This window comes from Malaclemys terrapin, chromosome 18 (assembly GCF_027887155.1).
Source record: "Malaclemys terrapin pileata isolate rMalTer1 chromosome 18, rMalTer1.hap1, whole genome shotgun sequence".
Lineage (NCBI taxonomy): Eukaryota > Metazoa > Chordata > Testudines > Emydidae > Malaclemys > Malaclemys terrapin.
In genome coordinates, this window is record NC_071522.1 from 11,796,132 (window position 1) to 11,819,265 (window position 23,134).

The 23,134-nt window shown below is 43.3% G+C and overlaps 1 protein-coding gene across 1 annotated transcript in view; it reads right to left on the bottom strand.

Annotated features, from left to right (window-relative positions):
• The window catches only part of PITPNM3 (PITPNM family member 3), a 361,048-nt gene that overhangs the window by 43,741 nt on the left and 294,173 nt on the right, over positions 1–23,134 (bottom strand). The window contains exons 8-10 of the mRNA XM_054008467.1: positions 16,029–16,148; positions 6,326–6,507; positions 2,732–2,904 (exon numbers count right to left, since the gene is read on the bottom strand). Coding sequence (XP_053864442.1) covers positions 2,732–2,904; positions 6,326–6,507; positions 16,029–16,148 — 475 coding nt within the window. The remainder of the gene's footprint in view (positions 1–2,731; positions 2,905–6,325; positions 6,508–16,028; positions 16,149–23,134) is intronic.

Sequence of the window (23,134 nt, forward strand, 5' to 3'; positions counted from 1 at the left end):
ATTGGGCAAATTTTCCTTTGCCCACGAACTCATAAAACATTTCATTTTAGTAATTAGTAAAAACACAAAATAAAACTTTAAATCAAAAACGAAAGGACGTCTAGCCTTATATTTCTCATGTTTTCTTCTCTCTACCTCTCATCTCAATGAGAAGTGACTGACTCCACCACTTTACTAACTTCAGCCATATGCATGACAGGAGCCTTCTGGTCACACATTTTCCTTTTGGCAGCACGATTCAACTTCCCCCCTCCCCCCCCCCATGGAATTCTCCTAACAAGAACTTCCCTCTGAGGACTGACAACACTTCACGTTGCACGTAGACTCTGCTCGTGCTCAAAATGTCTTTGAAATACTGGTCAGAAAGGTTGCTCTCAAAAGCAGCTCCTTGCAGGATATTTGAGGGAGGACAGAAGTGAGAGCTAATTGGGAGAAATAATTTGTAATAATTCAAAATACTGTCTGTTAATTTAGCAGCATGCTGCTGCTCAGTATTCCAGAGTGCCTGAAGCGATGACGGTTGCACTGTTCCAGCATTGTACTCTGATAGTGAGGAGAAAAGGACTGAAAGCAAGAGAGATTAGAAGACTATGGCCCTGATCCAGAAAAGCATCTAAGTACCCGGCGTAGCCCCACTGAAGACAATAGAACGACTCATGTGCTTCACGTTAAGTTAAGTTAAGCAGCATCTTAAGTACATTGCTGGATTGGGCCTTAAAACCAATAAAAACTGGGGTATTGTAGGAGATTTGAAAGTACAAATATCATATTGGTAGTAAACACGCAAGTTGCAATAGAAAGATCTTTGTGGTTTCTATATTTTGCTACTGGCAACAGGTAGGTAGGTAGATAGTAAGGGTGGCCAGAAAACAACTCCATTTCATGAAACATTCAGGTTTTGAAATTTGTTTTCATTCCAATGAAGAACAAAACCAAGACCTTTAGAAAACTGTTGTGAAAAAAAAAAAAACACAAAAAGAGAAAGAGAGGGCGAGGCCCACCCCAGAGTAGCCAGTAGTCGGATAGTCAAGGCACTGACCTGGAATGTAGCACATGCTCTCTCTCTCTCTCCCCCTCTAAATTCGATCTTTCACCTGAGAAACCTTCCCAATGAAATTTTCATTTAAAATTGCACATTACTGCAAAACGTTTCACTTTGGATGAAACTACTTTTTTGTTTTTTTAATGGCAAAAGGTTTCATTGGAAACTTTTCGAGCAGCTGTAATGGACAGTCAGTAGGAGCTTCTTATATTTATCACAGTCATCTGTCGTAGGTTTAAACAAAACCAGAAATTAACCCTGAAGACCATCTAGCTATACATTCATCTACCACATGTTTCTGCATGTTCTCACACCTGTCACCTGCCACAGAGCTCGGACACATTATTTCGCACATTGCAGCATCCAGGTGTTATGCTAACAGAACCTGACACAGCGTGAAAATTCAAAGGATACAACTTGTCTCCGGAGAATGGGGTGAGTCACCAGAAATAGTGTAAATATCCAGGTGTGTATTAAAAAAAAAATTATTTTTTTTTACTTCACTGGGTATTAGGCCATCACTAAAGGGGAAAAAGAGGTTTGTGACTATCACAAACAAGACCCAGACTCATCCAAATGCAACCTGGAATAAGGGGTACAAATCACATGGAAGTCTCTGGGCCAAATTCTGAGGTGATTTTCTGGGGCACTTTTTCAGGGACTGTTCCTACAATTACATTTATGTATATGCTTGTAACAGTACAACACTGAAATGCATAGCCAGCAGTGATATGAGTTGCACATGAGGGGTGAATGGGTCAGAAAACAGGTGTAAATGGTATAGTACCCTAACATGCCCCAGTTTGTCATGACTGATGTATAAAATGAGTACAGCTTATCTGCCAAGAAAACAAAACAGGTGTGTACAGTCCAAAAAGCAAATCGAGAGGAGATTAAGCAAGGTGGCTACAATTTGTATTTGCACCATTTCTCAATACTTCTGGGCCCAATCAGTTTGAGCCCACTTATCCTAGGGGCTGAATTTGCTCCCCATGGAAAGCTAAAATTATGCAAGTTACACTTTAAAGCCATATTCTGCTTAGTTGCACTGGGTTCATTAAAATTACTCTGAATTTACATTGATAAATAGTAGAGCAGGATTTGGACCATTGTGTACAAATACTGTATACCAAAACAGTGCAAGTGTCACTGCTTAAGAACAAGTTTCAGAGTAACAGCCGTGTTAGTCTGTATCCGCAAAAAGAAGAACAGGAGTACTTGTGGCACCTTAGAGACTAACAAATTTATTAGAGCATAAGCTTTCGTGGGTAGGTTCCATTCTATATGCATCCGAAGAAGTGGGCTGTAGTCCACGAAAGCTTATGCTCTAATAAATTTGTTAGTCTCTAAGGTGCCACAAGTACTCCTGTTCTTCTTTTTACTGCTTAAGAAGGCATTTACATAAGGTTGCCAAGCCTCCAGCATTGTCCTGGAGTCTCCAGGAATTAACGATTAATCTTTAATTAAAAATTATGTCATGTGATGAAACCTCCAGGAATACGTCCAACCAAAATTGGCAACCCTACATTTATGTCCCTGCTGAATCAGGACCTTTAGCATGCTGGTCCATTACAGGTAGGAATTCATCTGCTGTCTCATCTCTAATTTTGCTTAATGGAACAGTGTGTACCTCTCTTCGCCCATACTGGCCATTAAGCAGCCAGTATTCAAATCTTGAAAAGCACTTACCATCCAGTCCAGGCAGAACAGTACTCCTCATGGCCAGTACTAAACCAAGTGGTGATCCAAACAGGAAGAAATCTGAAACTTCAAATTCAAACCGTCCCAGGTTTACTTCCGAGAGACTGGAGCTGCTCATAGGAGGAAAGTCTGCATCGTTCTTCATAACACTCGCGTGGATACTGAACAAGGAAAATGGATTGACTTAACAATAAACCAGGGGTCCCTTTCCATCTTGCTGGGCAAAGGCTCTACTTCAAAAAGGGGCTGCTTAGAAAACTCCAGTCTCGGTCTGTAGGTCCAAATTTTCTGCTTTAATAATGAGTCACTCATACAGCAGAGCCACACCCTAACCATAATGGCTTCCCATTCTTTCTGTTACAGTCATCTGGAATATTTTATTTTCTGATGCAGCTACATAGTAAATTTGCTACTGTCAAAGATCAGTAATTCCCTGCAGTTAAAATACTTGGCATAGAAGACAGCTGTGTGGGCATTGCATGACTCAGGACTACTCCCCCACACCCCCCAAAAAATAATAATTAAAGCCACATACAGGAATTCACTGAAAAAGTGTTTGCTGCAAATTGTAATGGACCCAAGTTGTGTAAGAATCTGATTCAAAAATGTCATTGTACATGAGAGTTTTGGGTGTTACAAGGATCTTCATGTCCATGAGAGTTTCTCTGACTTTTCACCCCCCTCTTTGCAGCTATCTACTTAATAATAAGCAGCAGTCTAGCTTTTAATCTGCATTGTGAAGTGATTTACAAACTTTACATTAACCCTCAAACCACCAACAGTTGAGGCAGGTAAGTATCATTATCCCCTTTTTTAGAGAAAATGGATTCTCTACTGACAAGCATCTTACTTCGCTATTCACGACTGTGCAGCTGGTGTAAAATGCTCCCAAATCAGAATGGTGGTGTGCCAGGCCCAGAGAAATCAAGAGTTTAATTTTAAGAGATGCAGGATATTCTGACTGCCAATGAAGTTCTGGGTGCTTATCAACTTTTGAAAATCAGGCCTCAGATTATTTACCGTAGACCGCACAGCACATCAGAGGTTCAGCCAGGATTAGAAGTCAGGAGTCCCTGGCTCACAGTCCTGCAGTCAGAGTAAAAGACCAGGCCTTTTTTCCAACCTGAGAACTTAATGGTACTGCCTTGGGCCCATCAATGTTGTACCTGATCTTCTCATTGAGACGAGATAAGACACTTTGAACTCAAACCACTAGGGACAGAGTTTAGCACCCCTACAGTGCCCCCGAGTTTACAGTCATGCAGAATAGAATGAATCCAGGACTCAAACTCATCTTCTGTTTGGGCAGTGCAGAGTTACCACTCCATCCCTAGATTGCATTATTGGCCCCATGTTGCGTCATTGCTACACTACAAGGTAAGAGAAGCTAGCACAAAGTAGCCAAGGCAAACATGTCAAAGTATACAGAACAAGAAAGTTTCCATGCTTAGGAGGTATCCCAGTCATCTCATTATCCAAACTGGGATAACATCTCTAAATTAAAAAACAACAATAATTGTTAATAATCCTACATGGAACTGATATGTAGAAAACTGAAACTTTTTAAATTGCTGCACATGCTGGGAGAACACACTGATTTTTTTAAAAAACGTCTCAGAATATTTTTCATCCTCAATCTGTGCATTTCCATGCTACCTTGCAATAGATTTGTGCAAACCTGGTGGTTAAAGAGTCAGAAATCTGAGCGGGGTATAAAATGTTTGGGGGGGGGGCGAGGAGGGGGGCTTAAGCATAGGCAAAAATGTACTTATAAGTGTAATAGTTTTCAGTTTAAAACAATCGTAAATACCTAAAAACTGAAACATGGAAGGTTTAAGGAGGACTGATGTATTGCTTTTTGTATTATCTTGTTTTCCCCATGAGTATGAAATATGTTTCTGACAAGAACCCTTCTCTTTACTACATTTCTGCCAATACCCACCTCTTCATCCAACCTAAAATATATCTGGGTTCTACTATTTAAATCAATCAGATTAGGCAAAAATTATAGCAAAAAGATCATTCAGAACTACTTGGTCATTTAACATTATTAATGCTAATCAAATGATTCTCTATCTTCACATTTCAAGCTCTATTATGTTCCCTTTCATATTTCTCTGAACTAATAAATCTCTAGGAGTGTAGAATGTCGTTGTCTGCTTTTAATGAACAAAGACTGAAGATCAAATGCTTGTCATTAGAACACGGGCATACACTGTTATTTTTATCCTGTTTTTTTTTTTTTTTTTTTAAATAAAAAGATGGGCTTTTTTTTTCTTTTGTGAAAACATAAATAATGTACTTGAGGGGGGGGATTTTCTTTAATATATTTATTTTGCAGCTAACATGCAAATATATTCTATAGGTATTAGGAAAAGAAGAGTGCCAATATTTTGATGTTTCAATTTGTAAGCAAGAGAGATCAGACGCCAAAACCTGATAAATTAGTTCAGTTGAGCCAGATTCTATTATCAATGGGTTGAATGGAGAGTTCGGATTAGATAGCCTGGGAGTTTCTTGCTGCTACACAGGGAGCTAAAAGTGATGGACTAGAATTCTTGACAAATTCTCTGTCACAGACAAATGGAAAAAGACACATTGTTTTGTTGAAGCAGGAAGGTACTTTAAAATGTAAGGACACGGCATCCAGAAAGGAGCAGCAGCACATTGATGTGAAAACCAAACAGAATAATCAAGGAACCCAAGCAAAGAATGCATTGACTGCAGCCAAAGAGATAGAATAAAATTACCTTGAGCTATTACTGACAAAACAGGCAGGCTGGTGTATAGCACTGTGGCAAGTCTGCACTGTACCTGAGCTCTCACAGAACTGAAACTTGGGAGCACACAATGGGGCTTTTCTCTCTATCGGCATCACCCCCAACGAAACAAAGGAAGAAAGAACAAACAGAAAGAAAAAATAAAGCACAAAGGATACAGATACTCGAGCAAGCAGTCAAACTAGGTAGGTAAAGACAGAGAGACGGACAGACAAAGGAAATGATGAACCTCCCCTGCTAGATATATTGTTAAAAGGTTTATTTTTTAGGATTTAGGGAAGCTAAGTAAGCTTCCTTTAAAGATTACTTTTTATTCATTTAAATTGAAGATTTATGGAGGTTTTCAAAAAAGCTTGAATAATTTGTAGACAGCTGGGAGCACCAAAAGTCAATTTCCTAATTCTCTAGAGAATCATGCAAAGCCTCTAATGAAAGTTAGATGGGGCTAAATAATAACAATAAAAAAAATTCCAAAAAAATGCCAAGTCTTCATTTGATTTGACTTGTGAGAGGTGCATTATAAAAACTGGGATTTTTTGCATTCAGTTTCTGCGTTCAAAATTCACACCAGTCAACAAAAGTTGAATTAAAAAATACAGCTGAGTGGGTCCAGAACAATGCCCCACCCTCCAAAAATTAAATATCTACATTTTTCTGGAGTAGCTTGCAAAGGCTTAAACTAAGTCTGCAGCAACATATTACGTGAGTTATATAAATGATGCCATTACTCTCACATTGACTGTATTAATACTCCACATTCAATTGCAATCCTATTGCTTTTACTGAATGAAGGACTAGTTACCTAGACAAGAAAGCATGGTGTTGGGATATAGTATCACAGTCATAAGTGGATGAGTCGCTCTGTTTCCTTGGCAACGGTTGCCTTGGCTCCTCATCCTCCATGATTCCCGAAATGTCAATATTACTTTTGCTTAGGCGTTTGCTGCCACCCAGACTGGAATCCTCTGCTAAGAGGGGATTATCCTTCAAAGAATGAACAAAGCAAAAGGGAGATTAAAAGAGCGACCAAAATAAAACACAGCTAATATGAAGCAGTTCTATTTGTATAGTTGTCTTGTATTATCCAACAGAGGGTAGAATTGTTAGCTGCCATCTCTACCCAGGTAAGAATAAGGAGGCTGAGAAAAGGCCTGATGTCTGTCTTAGCTGTGTGTCATGCAAACTGGGGGAGAAGGGCAGCTAATGGGAGGGTCACTTGTATGACAACTTTAACCCTGGTCACCCCCTCCTGGGCTTGGGGCCCGATCAGAAGTCCAGATTCCATTGACCTCAGTGGTCCTTTGAGTGCCCTTTAAATAACAGACCGACATAAGCAGCCTTGATCCAAGTGCACAGAATACACTGAAATACATTAACGGAATAGCCCTCCATGCCCCATGGACAGGAGCACCGCCAGCTTTTCTGCTGCCCTAGGCGGCGGAAGGTCCCGCCCCGAAATGCCACCCCTCACAGAGGCGGCAGAAGGTCCCACCGCTGAAATACCGCTGTGGTTGCCGCCCCCCAAATTGTAGCACCCTAGGCGACTGCCTAGGTCGCCTAATGCGTTGCGCCGGCCCTGCCCCTGGAGGTGAGGCCTGATTTTCAAAGATACCGAGCACTTGCCACTCACAGTGAGGCCAGCGGTGCCTATATATTGCAGAGACCACTTTAAATAGGATTGAACATTAATCAGTTTGTTCATTTTACTAGCTCTTTTAATAATCATCTTTCCCCTGAAACCCTGCTCTGATTTCAGCGGGCAATATATTGCACACAAGCGAAGTCCTGCTTGTCGAAGCAAATTCCAATGGCTGAATCCTGCAGTGAATACGCAAGATCTGCCTACTTAAGCCCTCCGGGGATTTGGTCATATGCAATTATTGTGTCTGAATCAAATTTAATCTTTTTTAAACTTGATTTCAACAAATAAGAATGGGTGAAAATACCTAACATCTATTTTAACAGAATTACAAGCATGTGAAAATTGGTGCCGTGCATGGAGAAAACCTTCTGACACAAAGAACCTCTTGTAATTGTGTAATTATCAGTTTTCACCCATATCCTATTAGCTCATATTATGCAGTATTACCATTCATGGGCTGATATGATATAACCATCATCATCTTAATGACTTTTGCAAAAGATTAGTTTTGTACCACCATGTTCATAGAAACAATTAGTCCTGCAGTACAACTAAAAATCACTATTAATCAGAAATAACATGCAGTTAGAATTCTTGGAAAGTTTTCCTGTTAACTGCATCAAACTTGCAGCAAAATTCAGATGGTGCCAAGTCCATTGTTAAAGTTCCTCAGTACCCAGGACACTTCTGGCTTAAAACTGCAGCTATCTGTAATGCCATAGCTAGCCCCATCCCTTAGTTCCTGTGTAGAGGAGCTGCGCCGTGCTGGGTTTCAAACAAAAGGATTTCAAAGGATCATTCTTCACATAGGAATATGGGGCCCTGAATGCTGATCAGAACAAAGAGCTGCTGGTTGCAGCTCTGAGTGGGCTCTGTGTCGTGCGATAGGTAGATGTAAAGTTAAAATAAAAAGTTATTTGCTTAACATGAGCTTTGTGTGTGTTAATGTGGAGAACAATAGAGTCTCCACTCAATTCTTATTACGCAACTTATCATATTTTTAAATTTGCCTTTGAATCTCTTATCTGCATAGCAAATCAACATATAAGCTTACAGTGAAACTCTCAGTACCATAAGAATTACTAACAAGCTTAACAGAAAAACAGTGAACTTCTCAAAGTCAAAATGCCTTTTACCAAAATGCTTCCTGGTTGGATTTTTTTTTTTTTTTTTTTACGGGTCCCTTTTGCAGCACTTGTTAACAAAGCAGCAATTCTGAGCAGCAAAGGAATTATTTATTATTATTTATTCAGGAGCTGTCCACAGCAATAGATTCATGAATCTATGAATCTATTGCTGTGGACAGCTCCTGAATACTCACTGAATCTCTCTTCTATTCCTGTTCATAAGATTTTTGTGAACAGACCAGGATTATCTCAAATTGATTATTCAAAATTATTTGCCTAATAACTTCTGTGAAGAGATCTTGTTCTGTAGCTTGTCCACAAGCAACTGTGTTGGAAATAGACAATGTATTTGTGATATAACAATTTGAATTTGCTTTCCACAAATATGCTGCAATCTTTGCTTAAAATTCATAATTTTGATGAATTTTCCTTCCTGTAAATTCATTTTTAAGGATATTTATGGCTACCACACACAAAAGGTAGTGAGGACACAGCACACGTGTGCGCGCGCGCGCACATACACACACACCGCAAAATAATTTAGTGCCTTAGACATACCTCCTGCAATTCATTAACTTCAACAGGTTTTGGATACAGCACTTAAACATCTGATTGAATAATAAGCTTTTTTATAATTCTCATTGTCACATCATCTAAGCACTGTGAAGATAGTTTCAGAAAATATCATTAGGTTGCCAACTTTCACAATTTTATCAGGAGCCTTGTAATATTTTGTGTTAAAGTCCAAGACCCTGAAGTCATGTGAATACACAAAAATCTTAATATTTTGTTTAAAAAATAAGTTTCTAGTCCTCCTGGGAGCAGAGAGGCTTGCAAATGTGCAGCCTAAAATCTCCAAAATAGCCAAATTAATTAAAATAAAAAACCAGAAGGCCAATCAATCCAATTTTTTAAAATCTCATTTTTATGCCAATATCACGTTTTTCTTAGGGGCTAGACTCGATTTTTGAATACATGGAGTTGGCAATACCGCAACACAAACACACCTATTTCTATTTAATCCCACATACACCTCTACCCCGATATAATGCTGTCCTCCGGAGCCAAAAAATTGTACCACGTTATAAGTGAAACCGCGTTATATCGAACTTGCTTTGATCCACCGAACTGTGCAGCCCCGTCCCCCCGGAGCGCTGCTTTACCGCGTTATATCCGAATTCGTGTTACATCGGGTTGCGTGATATTGGAGTAGAGGTGTATATTTTGCTGGGCTGGTTCTAAGCAATATTTAGACACTACCTTGTGCTACCACTGAACTAGCTCAACCAAATGCTCAGTAAAAGAATGACCAGTGGCACTGGAAGTTACAGGTCTCTTCAGTCTGTTGGAAATTGGCAGCAGTTCACAGTTGCCCACTGAGCATCATTAAAACCTGTGTCCAGGTTTCTTCTGCTGGGTCACAAGGCAATCACTGTGAGATTACTATTTGCACAGTTTGATGATCTGAGACCAATACTGAGTGGAAAAACATCCAAACTCCCGCTGCAGGGCTGCCACCACCATGGTTAAGTTGGCATTTCCATTGTGTGTGTTTATTTACTGGATATGATGTAGCTCTTTGAGCTATATCCTGTTCAGATGTGGTAGCTCTTTTCTTTAGTGACAAAAACTAATCTAAGTTAACAGGATACTGCACTTTTTTTTTTTTACTCAACAGAGTAGGAGGAAACCCCAATATCACCTAGTTTTTAGATTACATTTTATGTAGCTGCCAAAGCACATGCATTTCAGATGAGGTTTTGAGGAGGGAGGGGGTTATGTGGAAGGAATGAACAAGTCTGGATGGAGAAGGGATTAACTATTTCGTAACTTTCTTCTTTCTCTATCTTCCACAGGCCAGTGAAGTAAGTGGCAGTTTTTCTAGTGACCTCATTGAGGGCAGAATCCTACCCCCTGTCCCTACACAACTCTCCTCTGCCCCTGCTTTCCATTCTCTGTCACACTGCTTCCCTCAGCGTCCTCCCGGGGACATAATGGTGTCATGTTGAAATGTTTTCAAAATCATTGTTTATGGTTTACTACAGTAGAGGCCCCTGCTGAGATCAAGGCTACACTGTGCTGGGTGCTGTACTAACACAGTGACAGGAGTCCTTCTGCAAAGCATTTACAATGTAAATAGATGAGACAGACAGAACTGAGGCTCAGAGAGATTAAGAGACTTGCCCAAGGTCACACAGAATATCTGTGGCAGAACTGGGAATTTGCACCTACATTTCTTGAACCACAAAGAGAAAGAAATTCAGAGTTAAGGGGTTCATAGCACTGAAGTCAAAAGCTCTCTGATAAGGCAGAGCAGCCAAAATGGACCCACAAATCTGAGGCCGTTATATGCCACAAGGAAAATGCTTCTCAGCAAGCGCGTGGATAGGCCTATTATTGTTTCAAATCTGTATGTGAATCCATTACAGGTGAATTATTCCAGATGCACAACCCCGCAGCGAACTCCTGTTTATCTCCAGAACATATACAGCTTCATTGTAAACTTGCCCACATTCTCAAGAAAAGAGACTTCAACTCTGCCCTGGAGGGACCACTAAGAGGGCAGCTTGTTAATGTGTGCATTCAATAACTAGTCCTTCTGCTGAGATAGGCAAGCAAGGGAGCCCGGTAATACCCATTAGAAGGTTGGCTTTCATCATGTGGACAACCTGCCCAATGGGATTTGGACTGGGATCAAATTCAGTTCATGTATGTTACTAAACAGCCTTTAGACTGGAAAGGCTTTTTGGTACTACTGACCCAAGCTAGATATTAGCTGGTAACCTACAGGTTCTGTTACTCAGGAATGGATCCCCTTAAGCCATCCAGTCCTTTGCAATTGTAACTGAGTTCTGTATCACGTTTGCTGCAATATCTCCATCCATCTGTCAAGAAGGGCAGAAGCATGTAACATCACCAGTATTTAGAGACTATATTGTGCCAAAATGCCTAAACGCACTGAGGCTAAGGCAAAGATAACTTGTTACATTTAATCTCATTCTAAATACATGGGTTATTTTTTTTAAATTTAAAACAACATACATTCACGCCTCCAAAGATTAGCTGAAAAGCTTTGCTGGAGTTCAGATCTCATTCGTTTAACTACTTGGGGTCAGATTCATGGCCATTTGTCTCTCATACGCTGCATGGGAACATTGTGCCAAATTGCTACATTTATTTTAACCGTACTTGGAAACTATTCTGCAAAACAAATTAAACTATGGGGGGGGGGGGGGGGGAGAATGACCAAGCATACTCTGTTAGAAGAAAGCTGAGATGATTGCTGAAGAGACTATTTAGTTATTTCAACTTAATTAATAACTAAACACCACTCTCCAAAGCTCTAGGCGCCCTAACATGCCGGTAATACAATTAAATCTCAGCAGCATTAAAATAATCAATTCAACAGAAGCTCAACCAGCCACCTACAAAAACTCCTTTCCACCCCTTTATTGGTACTAGAAGCAAACCCTGAGCCTCCTCCTAAAACTGTCAAACAAACGTCTTTCAATAAGATCTTGAATGCTTCAGAATGCTATTTTAACAGCATCAGCAAGAGAGAACAGAATTCTCTTCTAAGAGACAGTGTGTTCTAGTGGGGGAGGGTCCTGTCATGGGACTCTGGATAACTGAGCTGTATTCCCAGTTCTGCCACTGGTCTGAATCACCTTCCCGCTCTGTGCCTCAGTTTCCCCAACTGTAAAATGGGGATAATGATGCAGACCTTCTTTGTAAAGCACTTTGATATTTACAGACGTACACTGCTATATAAGAGCTAGGTATTATTACTACTGTTAATCCGGTCAAAGCAGAATGTACTTATTTCCCTATACTACCTTAGAATGTACAGTGAACTCCTCAAATACTCGTCTAGTAAGGCTTATACATGATAGGCAATGGGAACACGTATTTTTTTCTGTGTATGATGAGAACTTGTACTGTAATTCTCCCCTGGTTATTCTGGGCATGCTGGAACCCAAAATACTGCAGAGAAATTACAGTGGCACATTCCAGTGCTGCTGCAGGTGAATTTTGATTGGTATTTCTATTATAATTCCCTATTTACATTGCCATAATATATAAACATACACTCCTAATGCTCAAGGCTATGCGCTACTCAGAGAACATAATGGTCTCTGTAGTACCCTTTCTCTAACTTATTGTTATAAGGCACTTTGGAATAACTGGAGTATGAAGGGAGCTATATAAACCTAATTTTATTCTATTTTCAGGGTTCATAATCAGGCCATAAAATTCTTCTCTGGTTACAATTCAGAGTATAGGATTCCCATCCTCATACCCAATTAATTTCATTTCACAAATACCCTTGGGATTGGCAAAACAAAAATCTACCCCCCACCCTCTGCCCCAAACCACTCCTTAAGAGCCATTTCTACTGAAACACCAGTAAATTGCTCGGCAGGGGCAGCTGAGGGTAGCTGATAGTTATTCAAAGGAAGAATATCTGGAATTCATATTTCATCTTCTCTACCTATCTGTCTGATTAGACTGTAAGCTCCTGGGGCAAGGACGGTGTCCTGCTTTGTGTTGGGAAGGCACCTAACACATTGTGAGGACTGCCACAGTACAAATAATTATGTAAACTTGTTATGATGCCTTTTGCTAGCACAAACAACCCAGGAAACTGACTTCTATTTATCCCAAGAAGAAGTAAAAACACGGGCATTATCATCAATAAACATTTATCTAAAGGTAACACCCAATGGTCTTAGTGGGATGGGGAGCTGAGTGTACTACAAACAGACAAGAGACAACCCCTCCCCTGGAGATCTTACAGAACTAAAAATCATCTCTTCTCCACCAAAATCCATGCCTATTTGATCCTTGGCCTCTCTTCAGAGATCCACTCTGGGCTAGGCCTCCCAACAAGGGTACCAGTTGGTATGAATATTAATGGCTGCTTTTATGATATAGATTAAGGGCCACTAAACTCATATTCCGCCTAGGCCAGCAAACAAACATCAGTACCAACTTTCGGTCACAAGCAACAGAGATATCGTTTACAACTATCTCCTCCTTACATGCCCCAGTCTTGAGAGGCATGAAGTACCTGGCAACAGCTTCTGAGCATCTTTCAGGACCAGGTGCTAAAACCAACCGAATAAGCTCGAAAGGTTCCTTACAATTGCTTTCAGTTGATCTTTCACAAGTCTGCTTTGCAGGTGAAATATAATAAACATAAATGCTGCACATATAGTAGCATCCTTTCCTCTCACATAAGGACCTTCTGCTCCTACCAGCACTGCTCGGATTGCCAAAATTCAGACAAACGCCACGTCCCTCTTCCCAGGACCAGCTCCAGGGTTTTTGCCGCCCCAAGAGGCAGGGAAAAAAAAAAAAAAGCCGCGATCGCAATTGCGATCGGCGGCACGCCAGCGGCAGCTCCACCACGCCGCTTTCTTCTTCGGCAGCAGTAATTTGGTGGCAGGTGCTTCCCTCCGAGAGGGACCCGCCTCCAAATTGCCCCGAACAGCCCAACGTGCCGCCCCTTCCCCTTGGCCGCCCCAAGCACCTGCTTGCTGGGCTGGTGCCTGGAGCCGGCCCTGCCTCTGCCTGGAGCCTGACTGTTTTGCTCAACTGTTCTCTGCAGACAGCAAAGTCGCTTTGAACTTCTACTTCAGGAAACAAATTGGATCCTATTTAAGCGCTCTCAATCTGTCTGTGTAAGAGAAGGGAAAAGTTCAAAGCACCCCAAGCCACCCATAAAGCCCGGACAGATGTACAGACCAGCCACACGCTCCGATCAATGATGATGATATACCAAGGGTGAAACTGCCTTTGACTTCAATAGGGCCAGGATTTCACCCCAAGTGTTTTGTTTTGTTCTGTTTGTTTAATATTTCCTGCTGCGGGGGGAAATAGATGAATAGGTGTGGTGAGAGGATCAAAAGGAAAGGAGGGAAAAGAAAAGTGTGGGCGGGGGAGAGGAAAGTGGGGATCATGACAAGAAGTAAATACAGAGAAGAGAAAGGGGAAATAAAGGAGTAGAGGAGGAAGAAAGGAACAGAGTGGGAGGATAAAGTGAAGGGAATGATGAGAGTCAAGCTACTGGCCAAGCCAAAAGAGTGACTGTTATCCTGAAAATATTTCCGTTTTAAAAAGAGTATCGATCATTTGCTCTTCCAAGATCCAATCCTGCAGCAGGATTCATGATGGCCCCTGCGGAATCCCACTGAAGCTCTTGGGCATCCAACTGCAGGATAGGGACCTACAATTTGCATTTCTTCACAATGTTGAGTGACAGGACACTGTGCGGTGCTAGAATGACTAGCTGCTGAGAAATTTCAGCAATGTAACTATGGGGTCATTTGTTTTAGGAATATTTCCTTTCCCACAAGTATGAGGAGGATGGCTTTTTTTCTGAATAAAAATACCATTTAGCTTTTATATTGCACTTTTCATCCATACATCTCAAAGTGCTGAACAAAAGAAGTCAGTCTTGTTATCCACATTGTAGAGATAGGGAAACTGAAGAACCAAAAGATGAAGTATCTGGCCCAGAATCTCATAATAGGCCCATGGCAGAGCCAGGAATAAAACCCACATCTCTTGAACCCTACCTAGACCACTACCCTGTCAACTGGTCATGTCTACACTGCATTGTAAATCGGGGTCTGAGACACCTGGGCTTGTGGACTCGGTGTTTTCAAGCCTGCACTTGAGTGTCCACACTGCATTGTAAACGCGGGTTTACAATTGGTGGATTTGGGTCTCACAACCTTGCTAGTACATCCATACTGCACTATGCAGACCTTCTGATTTGGGTCTGGGGCTTGAGTGGTGTCCACACGGCAAAACAACAGGGCTTGGATCCAAGTCGCAGTGTGACTTGGGCCCTGACCAACCCCACTAGCAGAGTCCTAGCATCCAGGGCCTGAGTGCTTGCTGACCCGAATCAGATTGATTTGCATGTGGACGGAAGTGGGAGCTTGGACTTAAACTTGAGTGAGAACCCAGGCTTAGTGTGCAGTGAAGACATATCCACTGCCTCTCAAGGCCCCAGAAACTTTGTTCAGACTACATAAGATTAGTTAAATTTATCTTTGATTTTTTTTCTTAAATAGTACATCAATAATGCAACATAGACATTAACATAATAGTAATAAAAGAACCTAATTCTGCTTTTTTCTATCACAAACTACTTTCTAAAGCAGATTTACATCTCAAAAATGATCTGAATTTAGAGATTCTCATTAGAACAGGATTCATTTAGAGACTCCCAAGTGTGCTTAGTGCTCCGTTCACACGACCCTCAGCTGACTGGCATTCCCCAGTGTAACCAAGGCGCGCTTTCGATGAGCCATTAAAATACACTCCCGAGCATGGCTTAATGCAACATTAGCCTCTAGCAGCAGCATTAAGAATTCCAGACACTATGGTGAAAAATAAAAAACAGCAGATTTTAGCAATAGACAGGAGCTGGCGGAGATTATTGGGCGAGGGTACCATAAAAATCACAATTAGGGATACACTGAAAAGCACTCCATGACCCCACCCCATGGATTTGCCAATAAAGCATTTGTTAACGACTTGCAAGTACTCTAAACCCAAAGTGGGAAAGTTTTCCTATACATCAGTGGACTTTTTCCTTGAAAATAACAGCTGAAATATTCAGCACTACTGCAATCTACCAACCCTTTGTATTTGTTCTCGCAGAAAGCTGCTTATAGTGCCAGTTGGCTTCCATCCAGGGAATGAACCTATGGGAGTTTTACCTGCATGCTGCCGAGGCTCCCTCTCCTGCTACTGTTTTGACTCTCGCCCGCGGTGCAAGCACTGTAGCAGATGGCATCAAACCCCAAAATTCCTCCAACACAGTCACCGATGAGGCACACCTGCAGGAATAGGAGTTTTCATGTGAGTCAGACAGAGTGATATTTATCAGCCAGAGTCACGGACTCAAAACAGGAGGCAAGGGGGGGTGGCGTCATGGAGCCTGATTACAGCTCCCTGGTCCTGGGGACTAGCCTGCAGCAGTCGAGGATTGCAAAGTTTTTGGTGGATCCCATTACAGTGCGGGATAGATATAGCCACTTTGCCACTCCTCCTCTCCCCACCAACACGCACCCTATGCCAAAGGCTGGCACAGGGGCTGCCTCCATCAGCTTTACACCAGAAGGGAATTCCCCAGCACTAGCCGCAATCCCTGCTGGCGCCTTAAAGCCAGAATCCAGCACAAAGGGTCTGGATCCCTAAAGAACCTGGCTGATCATGCTTCACTCCATTTAATGCACCCCGCAGACACAGGTTGGGTTGTTCATTTCTTCCCAGATATCAAGAGGGTTCTCAACTGGATTTCTAGCAAAGATTTGCAAGCAGAAATACGCTGTCATTCACTGGTCAAAGCAAGTGACCCAAACTGTGAAATGAGGTGCCAATGGACAGATTTCACACAGGTATATACTTTCTTATGATTCAGACTATAGCATTAGGGTGAGATTGTAGCGTTTAGGGAAACTGAATTCACTAGCGTGGTGGCAGAGATTTGTAATTTTCCCCATCTCTCTATAATCCCACACTCTTATTTGACAAAGTTAAGGTTGTTCAAGTGTATTTCCCCACAAAATTGCAACATAAGCAATAGTCACACCCAATACAATACCCACTCCAAGGCATGAATTTCCCCACTACGATCATGACTAGAGTTGGTCAGGGATTTTTCAACAAAACTTATTTTTGGTCCAAAATAAATGCAGATGCATCAACACCGAAACTGTATGTGTGAACAGATGAGTTTGGACTTAACTTTCGTCGGAAAGGTTCCTTGGGTCCAGAATGGAATTTCTGGTCAGAACCACAAAGAGACAGAGAGAGGGTGGGCAACCCCCCTCCCGCCCCTGAGAATAGTCAATAGCCCAGTGGTAATGGATGCAGGAGACTCAGAATCTGTCTACACTGGCATAGTTACAGCGCCAGCAGGTTCAGCGCCGCTCAGAGAATGCTGAAGGGATTGTGTGCACAATAGCATGTTCACATTTGCGGCACTTGCAGCAGTATGCGGAGGAGTGCCCTCTAGGCAGCTATCCCACAGAGCATCTCTTCCTCTTCTGCCGCTAGGGGTTGTGGGAAGGCGGAGGGGGCCACAGGGCATCCTGGGTCCTGTCCCAATATCCTGTGATGCATTGCTTCGCATCCCAGCAATCCCTGTGCTTCGTCCGCATTTGGTGCCATCTTTCAACGGTTTGTGTACTGCACGCTTTGCCTCTTTGGTCTGCAGGAATGGATCCCGCACTATTGACCAATATGCTGCTCACTCTCACTAACATGTCACGAGTGGCAGTGGAGTTATTCCTTAAACTACAAAGGCAAGAGTAGTTCAACATTGATCTCATCAGGCATGGTAGCTACAACACAAGATTGCTTGTGGCGTTCACAGAGGTGCTGACCACAGTGGAATGCCGCTTTTTGGGCTCAGGAAACAAGCATTGAGTGGTGGGATCACATCGTCATGCAGTGGCTGCAGAACTTTCGGATGAGGAAAGCCACATTGATGGGACTGTGTGATGAGCTCACCCCAGCCCTGCAGCACAAGGACACGAGAACAAAAGCTGCCCTGCTGTTGGAGAAGCGCACAGTGATTGCACTGTGGAAGCTGGCTACTGCAGACTGCTACTGATCGGTCGCTAACCAGTTCGGAGTGGGAAAGTCGACGGTTGGACTTGTGTTGATGGAAGTGTGCAGGGCCATTAATTACATCCTGCTCCGAAAGACCATGGCTCTGGGCAACGTGTGTGACATTATGGAAGGCTTTGCACAAATAGGCTTCCCTAACTGCGGAGAGGCGATAGATGGCACGCATATTCCAATTCTGGCACCAGACCACATAGCCACCGAGTACATTAATCGGAAGGGGTATTTCTCTAATGTTCTCCAGGCGCTTGTGGATCACCGTGGGCATTTCACGGACATTAACACAGGCTGGTCTGGAAAGGTGCATGACACACGCATCTTTCGGAACACTGGCCTGTTCAGGAAACTCCAAGCAGGGACTTTCTTCCCAGACCATAAGATAGCCGTAGGGGAAGTCAAAATGCCCATTGTGATCCTGGAAGACCCTGCCTATCCCTTAATGACGTGGCTTATGAAGCCATACATGGGGCAACTTGACAGCAGCAAGGAGCTGTTCAACAACAGACTGAGCAAGTGCAGAATGACTGTGGAGTGTTCTTTGGCCATTTAAAGGCCCGCTGGCGCTGTCTCTGTGGGAGGCTGGACCTGGCTGATGACAATATTCCTATACTGTGCTGTACGCTCCATAATATTTGTGAAGGGAAGGATGAAAGCTTCACTCAGGGCTGGACCGCTGAGGCTCAGCGCCTAGAGGATGAATTTGAACAGCCAAAGACCAGGGCTATTAGAGGGGTGCAGTGCAGGGCCATAAGGATCAGGGATGCCTTGAGGCAGCAATTTGAAGTTGTAAGCCACTAATATTTGTTGCTATGCTCGGGAGTGCAGTCTTGTAATGCTAGGAGGTGATTGTGATTGGTGCAGATGATGCACGATGAAGGTTTCAGAAAATTGCCTGTTGCTTTGCAGTGCTCTGTTTGCTTTCAATTAATAGAATAAAGATAGCTTTCAAACCAAAACAATTCTTTTATTAAACCACCACCACCAGTGGACAGAGACAAAAAACAACAATATATCAGCACTGAGGGGGATGGGGGAAGGGAGGGTCACAGGAGGAGGTGGGGTCCCGGGACAGTTAAAGACTTGTGTATGTCCAGGTATCATATCCAACCTTCTCCTTTGGAGTACAATGCAGCAGGTGCTGTACTTCAGCAGGGCTAAACTGCAGAGGGATGGGTGTTGAGTGCCGTGGGTACTGAAAGTCCTCAGTGCTGGACTGTGACAGGGGAGCAGCCATTAACATTCATACCAACTGGTACCCTTGTTGGTATGAACAACACCTGTGTTGCCGGTGTCTGGGGGGCAACAGCAGCTGCAGGGGAAGGCGGGCACAGAGCTGCTCAGTTTGCAGTGCTAGTAGCACCTGGAGCGTGTCCACTTGGTGCTCCATAATGTTTAAGAGCCGCTGCGTGGCTTTGTTCTGGCGTGCCGCGTTCTCCTTTCGATCCCTCTTCTCGCTGTCCCGCCACTCTTTCAATTCTTGTTTTTCGGCCGCAGAGTGCATCAGGACATCACGCAGAAAGTCCTCTTTAGTTCTTCGGGGCCGCTTTTTCATTCTGCGCAGCTGTTCAGCCGGCGATAACAAAGAGGGAGGCTGGGTTCCCAAGGTCATCTCTGTGAAGCCAAAATGCAACCTTTTACAGAAGCAGTATTGTTTGCAACACACAGATCACTGATTCAGTGATTTAAAACACAGCCACTATTCACAGACCTGTCACTAACTGGCTGACCCCAGGCAAACACACATGAGCCACAAGACCCCCAAAATGGTGAGTAACCCGCAGGGGCAGGGGAAATCAGTGTTCCAGGACTGTACTATACACTGGGCACATGGCTCTTGGGGGGAGCCAGCACTGGGGGGGGGGGGGGAGCTTATAATAATTCCTGTCCCCACATTTTCCACAGGCTGTGTTCATTATGGAAGATATCCCCTGCTGAGGTGAACAGGGAGTCAAGGGAGGGTTTTCTCCAAGACTGCGGCTGCCGCCCTGGCCCTTATGCAGCTCGCCTGTGTGCCGCAATGGTCCCCCCACACCCTGACGGCAGAGTGGCATGGGAAAGATACTGTTAATGGAGCAAGAAACAAAGCAGCTCTGCCGAAGAACCCACGGCAGCGGATTGCCCAGTATCTCCATGAGAGTTTCGTGGAGATCTCTGAGGCAGATTCCCGTGAAGTGAGGGAGTCCATCAACATCCTGTTCCGCCGCTCAGACTAGGCATGTGGTGGTATGCGCATCGTACAAACACAAGCTTTCTGCAACCCTCCTACCCCCCAAAACTCACTTCAGCCATTCCCAAAAATTAAAGCCACTTACCAGGGGCCTCCTCTCCTGTTTGCGCTTCGCCAAGCTCTGACAGCTGTGACTGGCTAGCCTCCTCCAGGGTAGAAAAGAGCTCCTGGCTGCATGCATCTCTGACCTCCGAGTCGTCCTCTGCCTCTGGGTCCCCCTCCCCATCCTCGTCCAAGATTTCCTCCTCCTGGCTCGGTCCACTCTCGACTGGCACACGAGACACCGAAGTGGCCTTCGCAGCGGAGGTGGGGTCGCCACCAAGTATCGTGTCCAGCTCTTTGTAGAACTGGCAGCTTGTGGGCGCAGCACCAGAGCAGCAGTTTGCCTCTCGCGCCTTGTGGTAGGCATTCCGCAGCTACTTCACTTTGACCCTGCACTGCAGTGTGTCCCGGTCATGGCCCCTTTCTGTCATGCATTGTGAAATCTGTCTGTAGGTATCATAATTCCTACGGCTGGAGCGCAGCTGGGACTAGACAGCCTCCTCTCCCCAAATGCTGATGAGGTCCAGCAGCTCGGCATTGCTCCAAGAGGTGGATCGCCTGGTGTGTGAAGCTGGCATGGTCACCTGGAAAGATGCACTGAGACCGCTGCACGCGTCACCGAGCAAACATTCCAACATTTCAAAATTCCCAAGGAATTTAAGGGGTGGGGCTCCCGGTTGGTCACCTGAGGGCAGGGCAGTGGAATTCAAACCGATGACCAAACGCAAGAACCAGAGGCAAGAACAGGCATTGTGGGACACCTCCCGGAGGCCAATCGCAGCGCTGTAACCGACCAGGGTGTCTACACTGGCTCTGCAGCGCTGTACCCCCGGCACAGAAAGCTGTATACCTCTCGTCGGGGTGGGTTTTTTACAGTGCTGCTACTGCGCACTTTCTGCGCACGAAGTGGCTTGGCAGTGTGTACACTTTGGGAGTTACAATGCAAAAAACTGCTTTACTGCGCAGAAACTTGCTAGTGTAGACAAGACCTCAGATTCAAGTCACTGCTCTGAACCAAGCAACACAGGGCTCTCCCACATCCCAGGTGAGTTTTTAACTTAAAAATAGTATCCCTCTGATGCACACCACAAAGAACTGAAAATCCACCTGGCTACACCAAACCTTAACAACACATTAACAGAATGTTTTGTGAAGGATTAATGGCATCTCACTGCACTTACCATGACAACTCTCATCTTGATGATGATTATTAGTGTTAGAGTAGCACTTAGAGTATGTACATCTACACTTGGAGCTGGAGGTGTGAGTCCCACCTCAAAGAGACATACCTGCATTAGCTCGATGAGAGCTAGTTTGCTAAAAATAGAATGTCACTATAGTGGCATGAGTGGCAGGTGGGGCTAGCCACCCCGAGTACATGCCTGTGGTCTCAGATGGGCACATAGTCTGGATAGCTAACCCCTCCCACTGTAAGAGTAAGGCAGTCCTTTGCCCCAAAGAGTTTGTAAAGTAAGAAAACAAGAGAGGCAAGGGTGGGAGAGGAAACTGAGGCACAGACACATTAAGTGACTTGCCCAGGTCACACAGCAGGTCAGTGGCATAGCTAGGAATAGAACTGAAGGCCCGACTCCCTGTCCAGTTTCACTGAATTATACTGTACATATTTTATAACTAGAGACCTATATATTTAGAGGTGAATTTGATGGTTTTATCCAGTTGCCAAAATGGAGGACTATGAACAATACAACATTTTCGTTCTAATGATATCAGCACTTTTCCTGTGCGGTGGAAACATGCAAAATATACTGAGATTGTTTACACCATCCCAGGTGAATTATCAATAGATGTTTTTCAAAAAAAGGCCTTTTTTGTAGCTTTGGCCTAAAGAAAAACAAACCTCTTAACATTCAGTTTCTACTGGAAGAGATCTGTTTTTATAATTATCTCTGTAATTGGTATAATTTTTCTTCTCATAATCTCACCTTTCATAATGTTCTGACATAATAGCCGGGGTTTGTTTTTTTTAAAAGCTCCAAGCAAGAACATTTTTACTACGGATATTAAACTGGCTCCAAACCAAATTTTAGCTTAAAAAACTGATATGCCACAGTATAATCCTATTATTGTTATGAAAAAAATAATTTGTTTGTGTAATAAGACTCATGCTTTCCTCAGAAGATTACACTGTACCCTCAGATTAAAAATCTTTTCTTCTTTCAGAGCCTTTGAAACCTCACTGTACTTAAAACAACTATCTATCTAGACCTTTAAAGGCCCATCACAAGCGTATATAAGCACTTCACACAGGTTTCAGAGTAGCAGCCGTGTTAGTCTGTATCCGCAAAAAGAACAGGAGTACTTGTGGCACCTTAGAGACTAACAAATTTATTAGAGCATAAGCTTTCGTGGACTACAGCCCACTTCTTCGGATGCATATAACCATTCTATTCTATAACCATATAACCATCCTGTTCTTTTCACTTCACACAGTAATAAATGTATCCTCAATAAGGTAGAGAAGTATTAGTAACCCCATTTAGAGACCAGGTAGCTACAGGAGAGTGGTGCTCCCAAACCCAATCAACTCCACGCAAGTCTTTTAGATGATTTAATTGGGATTTGTATCAGGCCCAGAGAGATTGAGTGATTTGCCCATGGTCACACAAGGGAATCTGTGGCGGAGCCAAAATCTGAACCCAGATTTCCTGAGTCCTCAATCATAAGATCATGCTTCCTCCCTGTGGTTTTACTGACACCGTGACAAAAGAGGGAGATACCAGTACTTAAATGTTTGATTCCCTATGGTCTAATCAGAGACGTGCTGAGGTCCCTCAACTCCCATCATCTGCCAAGGGGTTATACAAATTTAGGAATTGGACTGGCTGGGAGAGAAGGTACAACTACAGCTGAGCAAATTTTTCAGCTGAAACTTTTTCTGGTGAGAATTGCAGATTCAGCCAC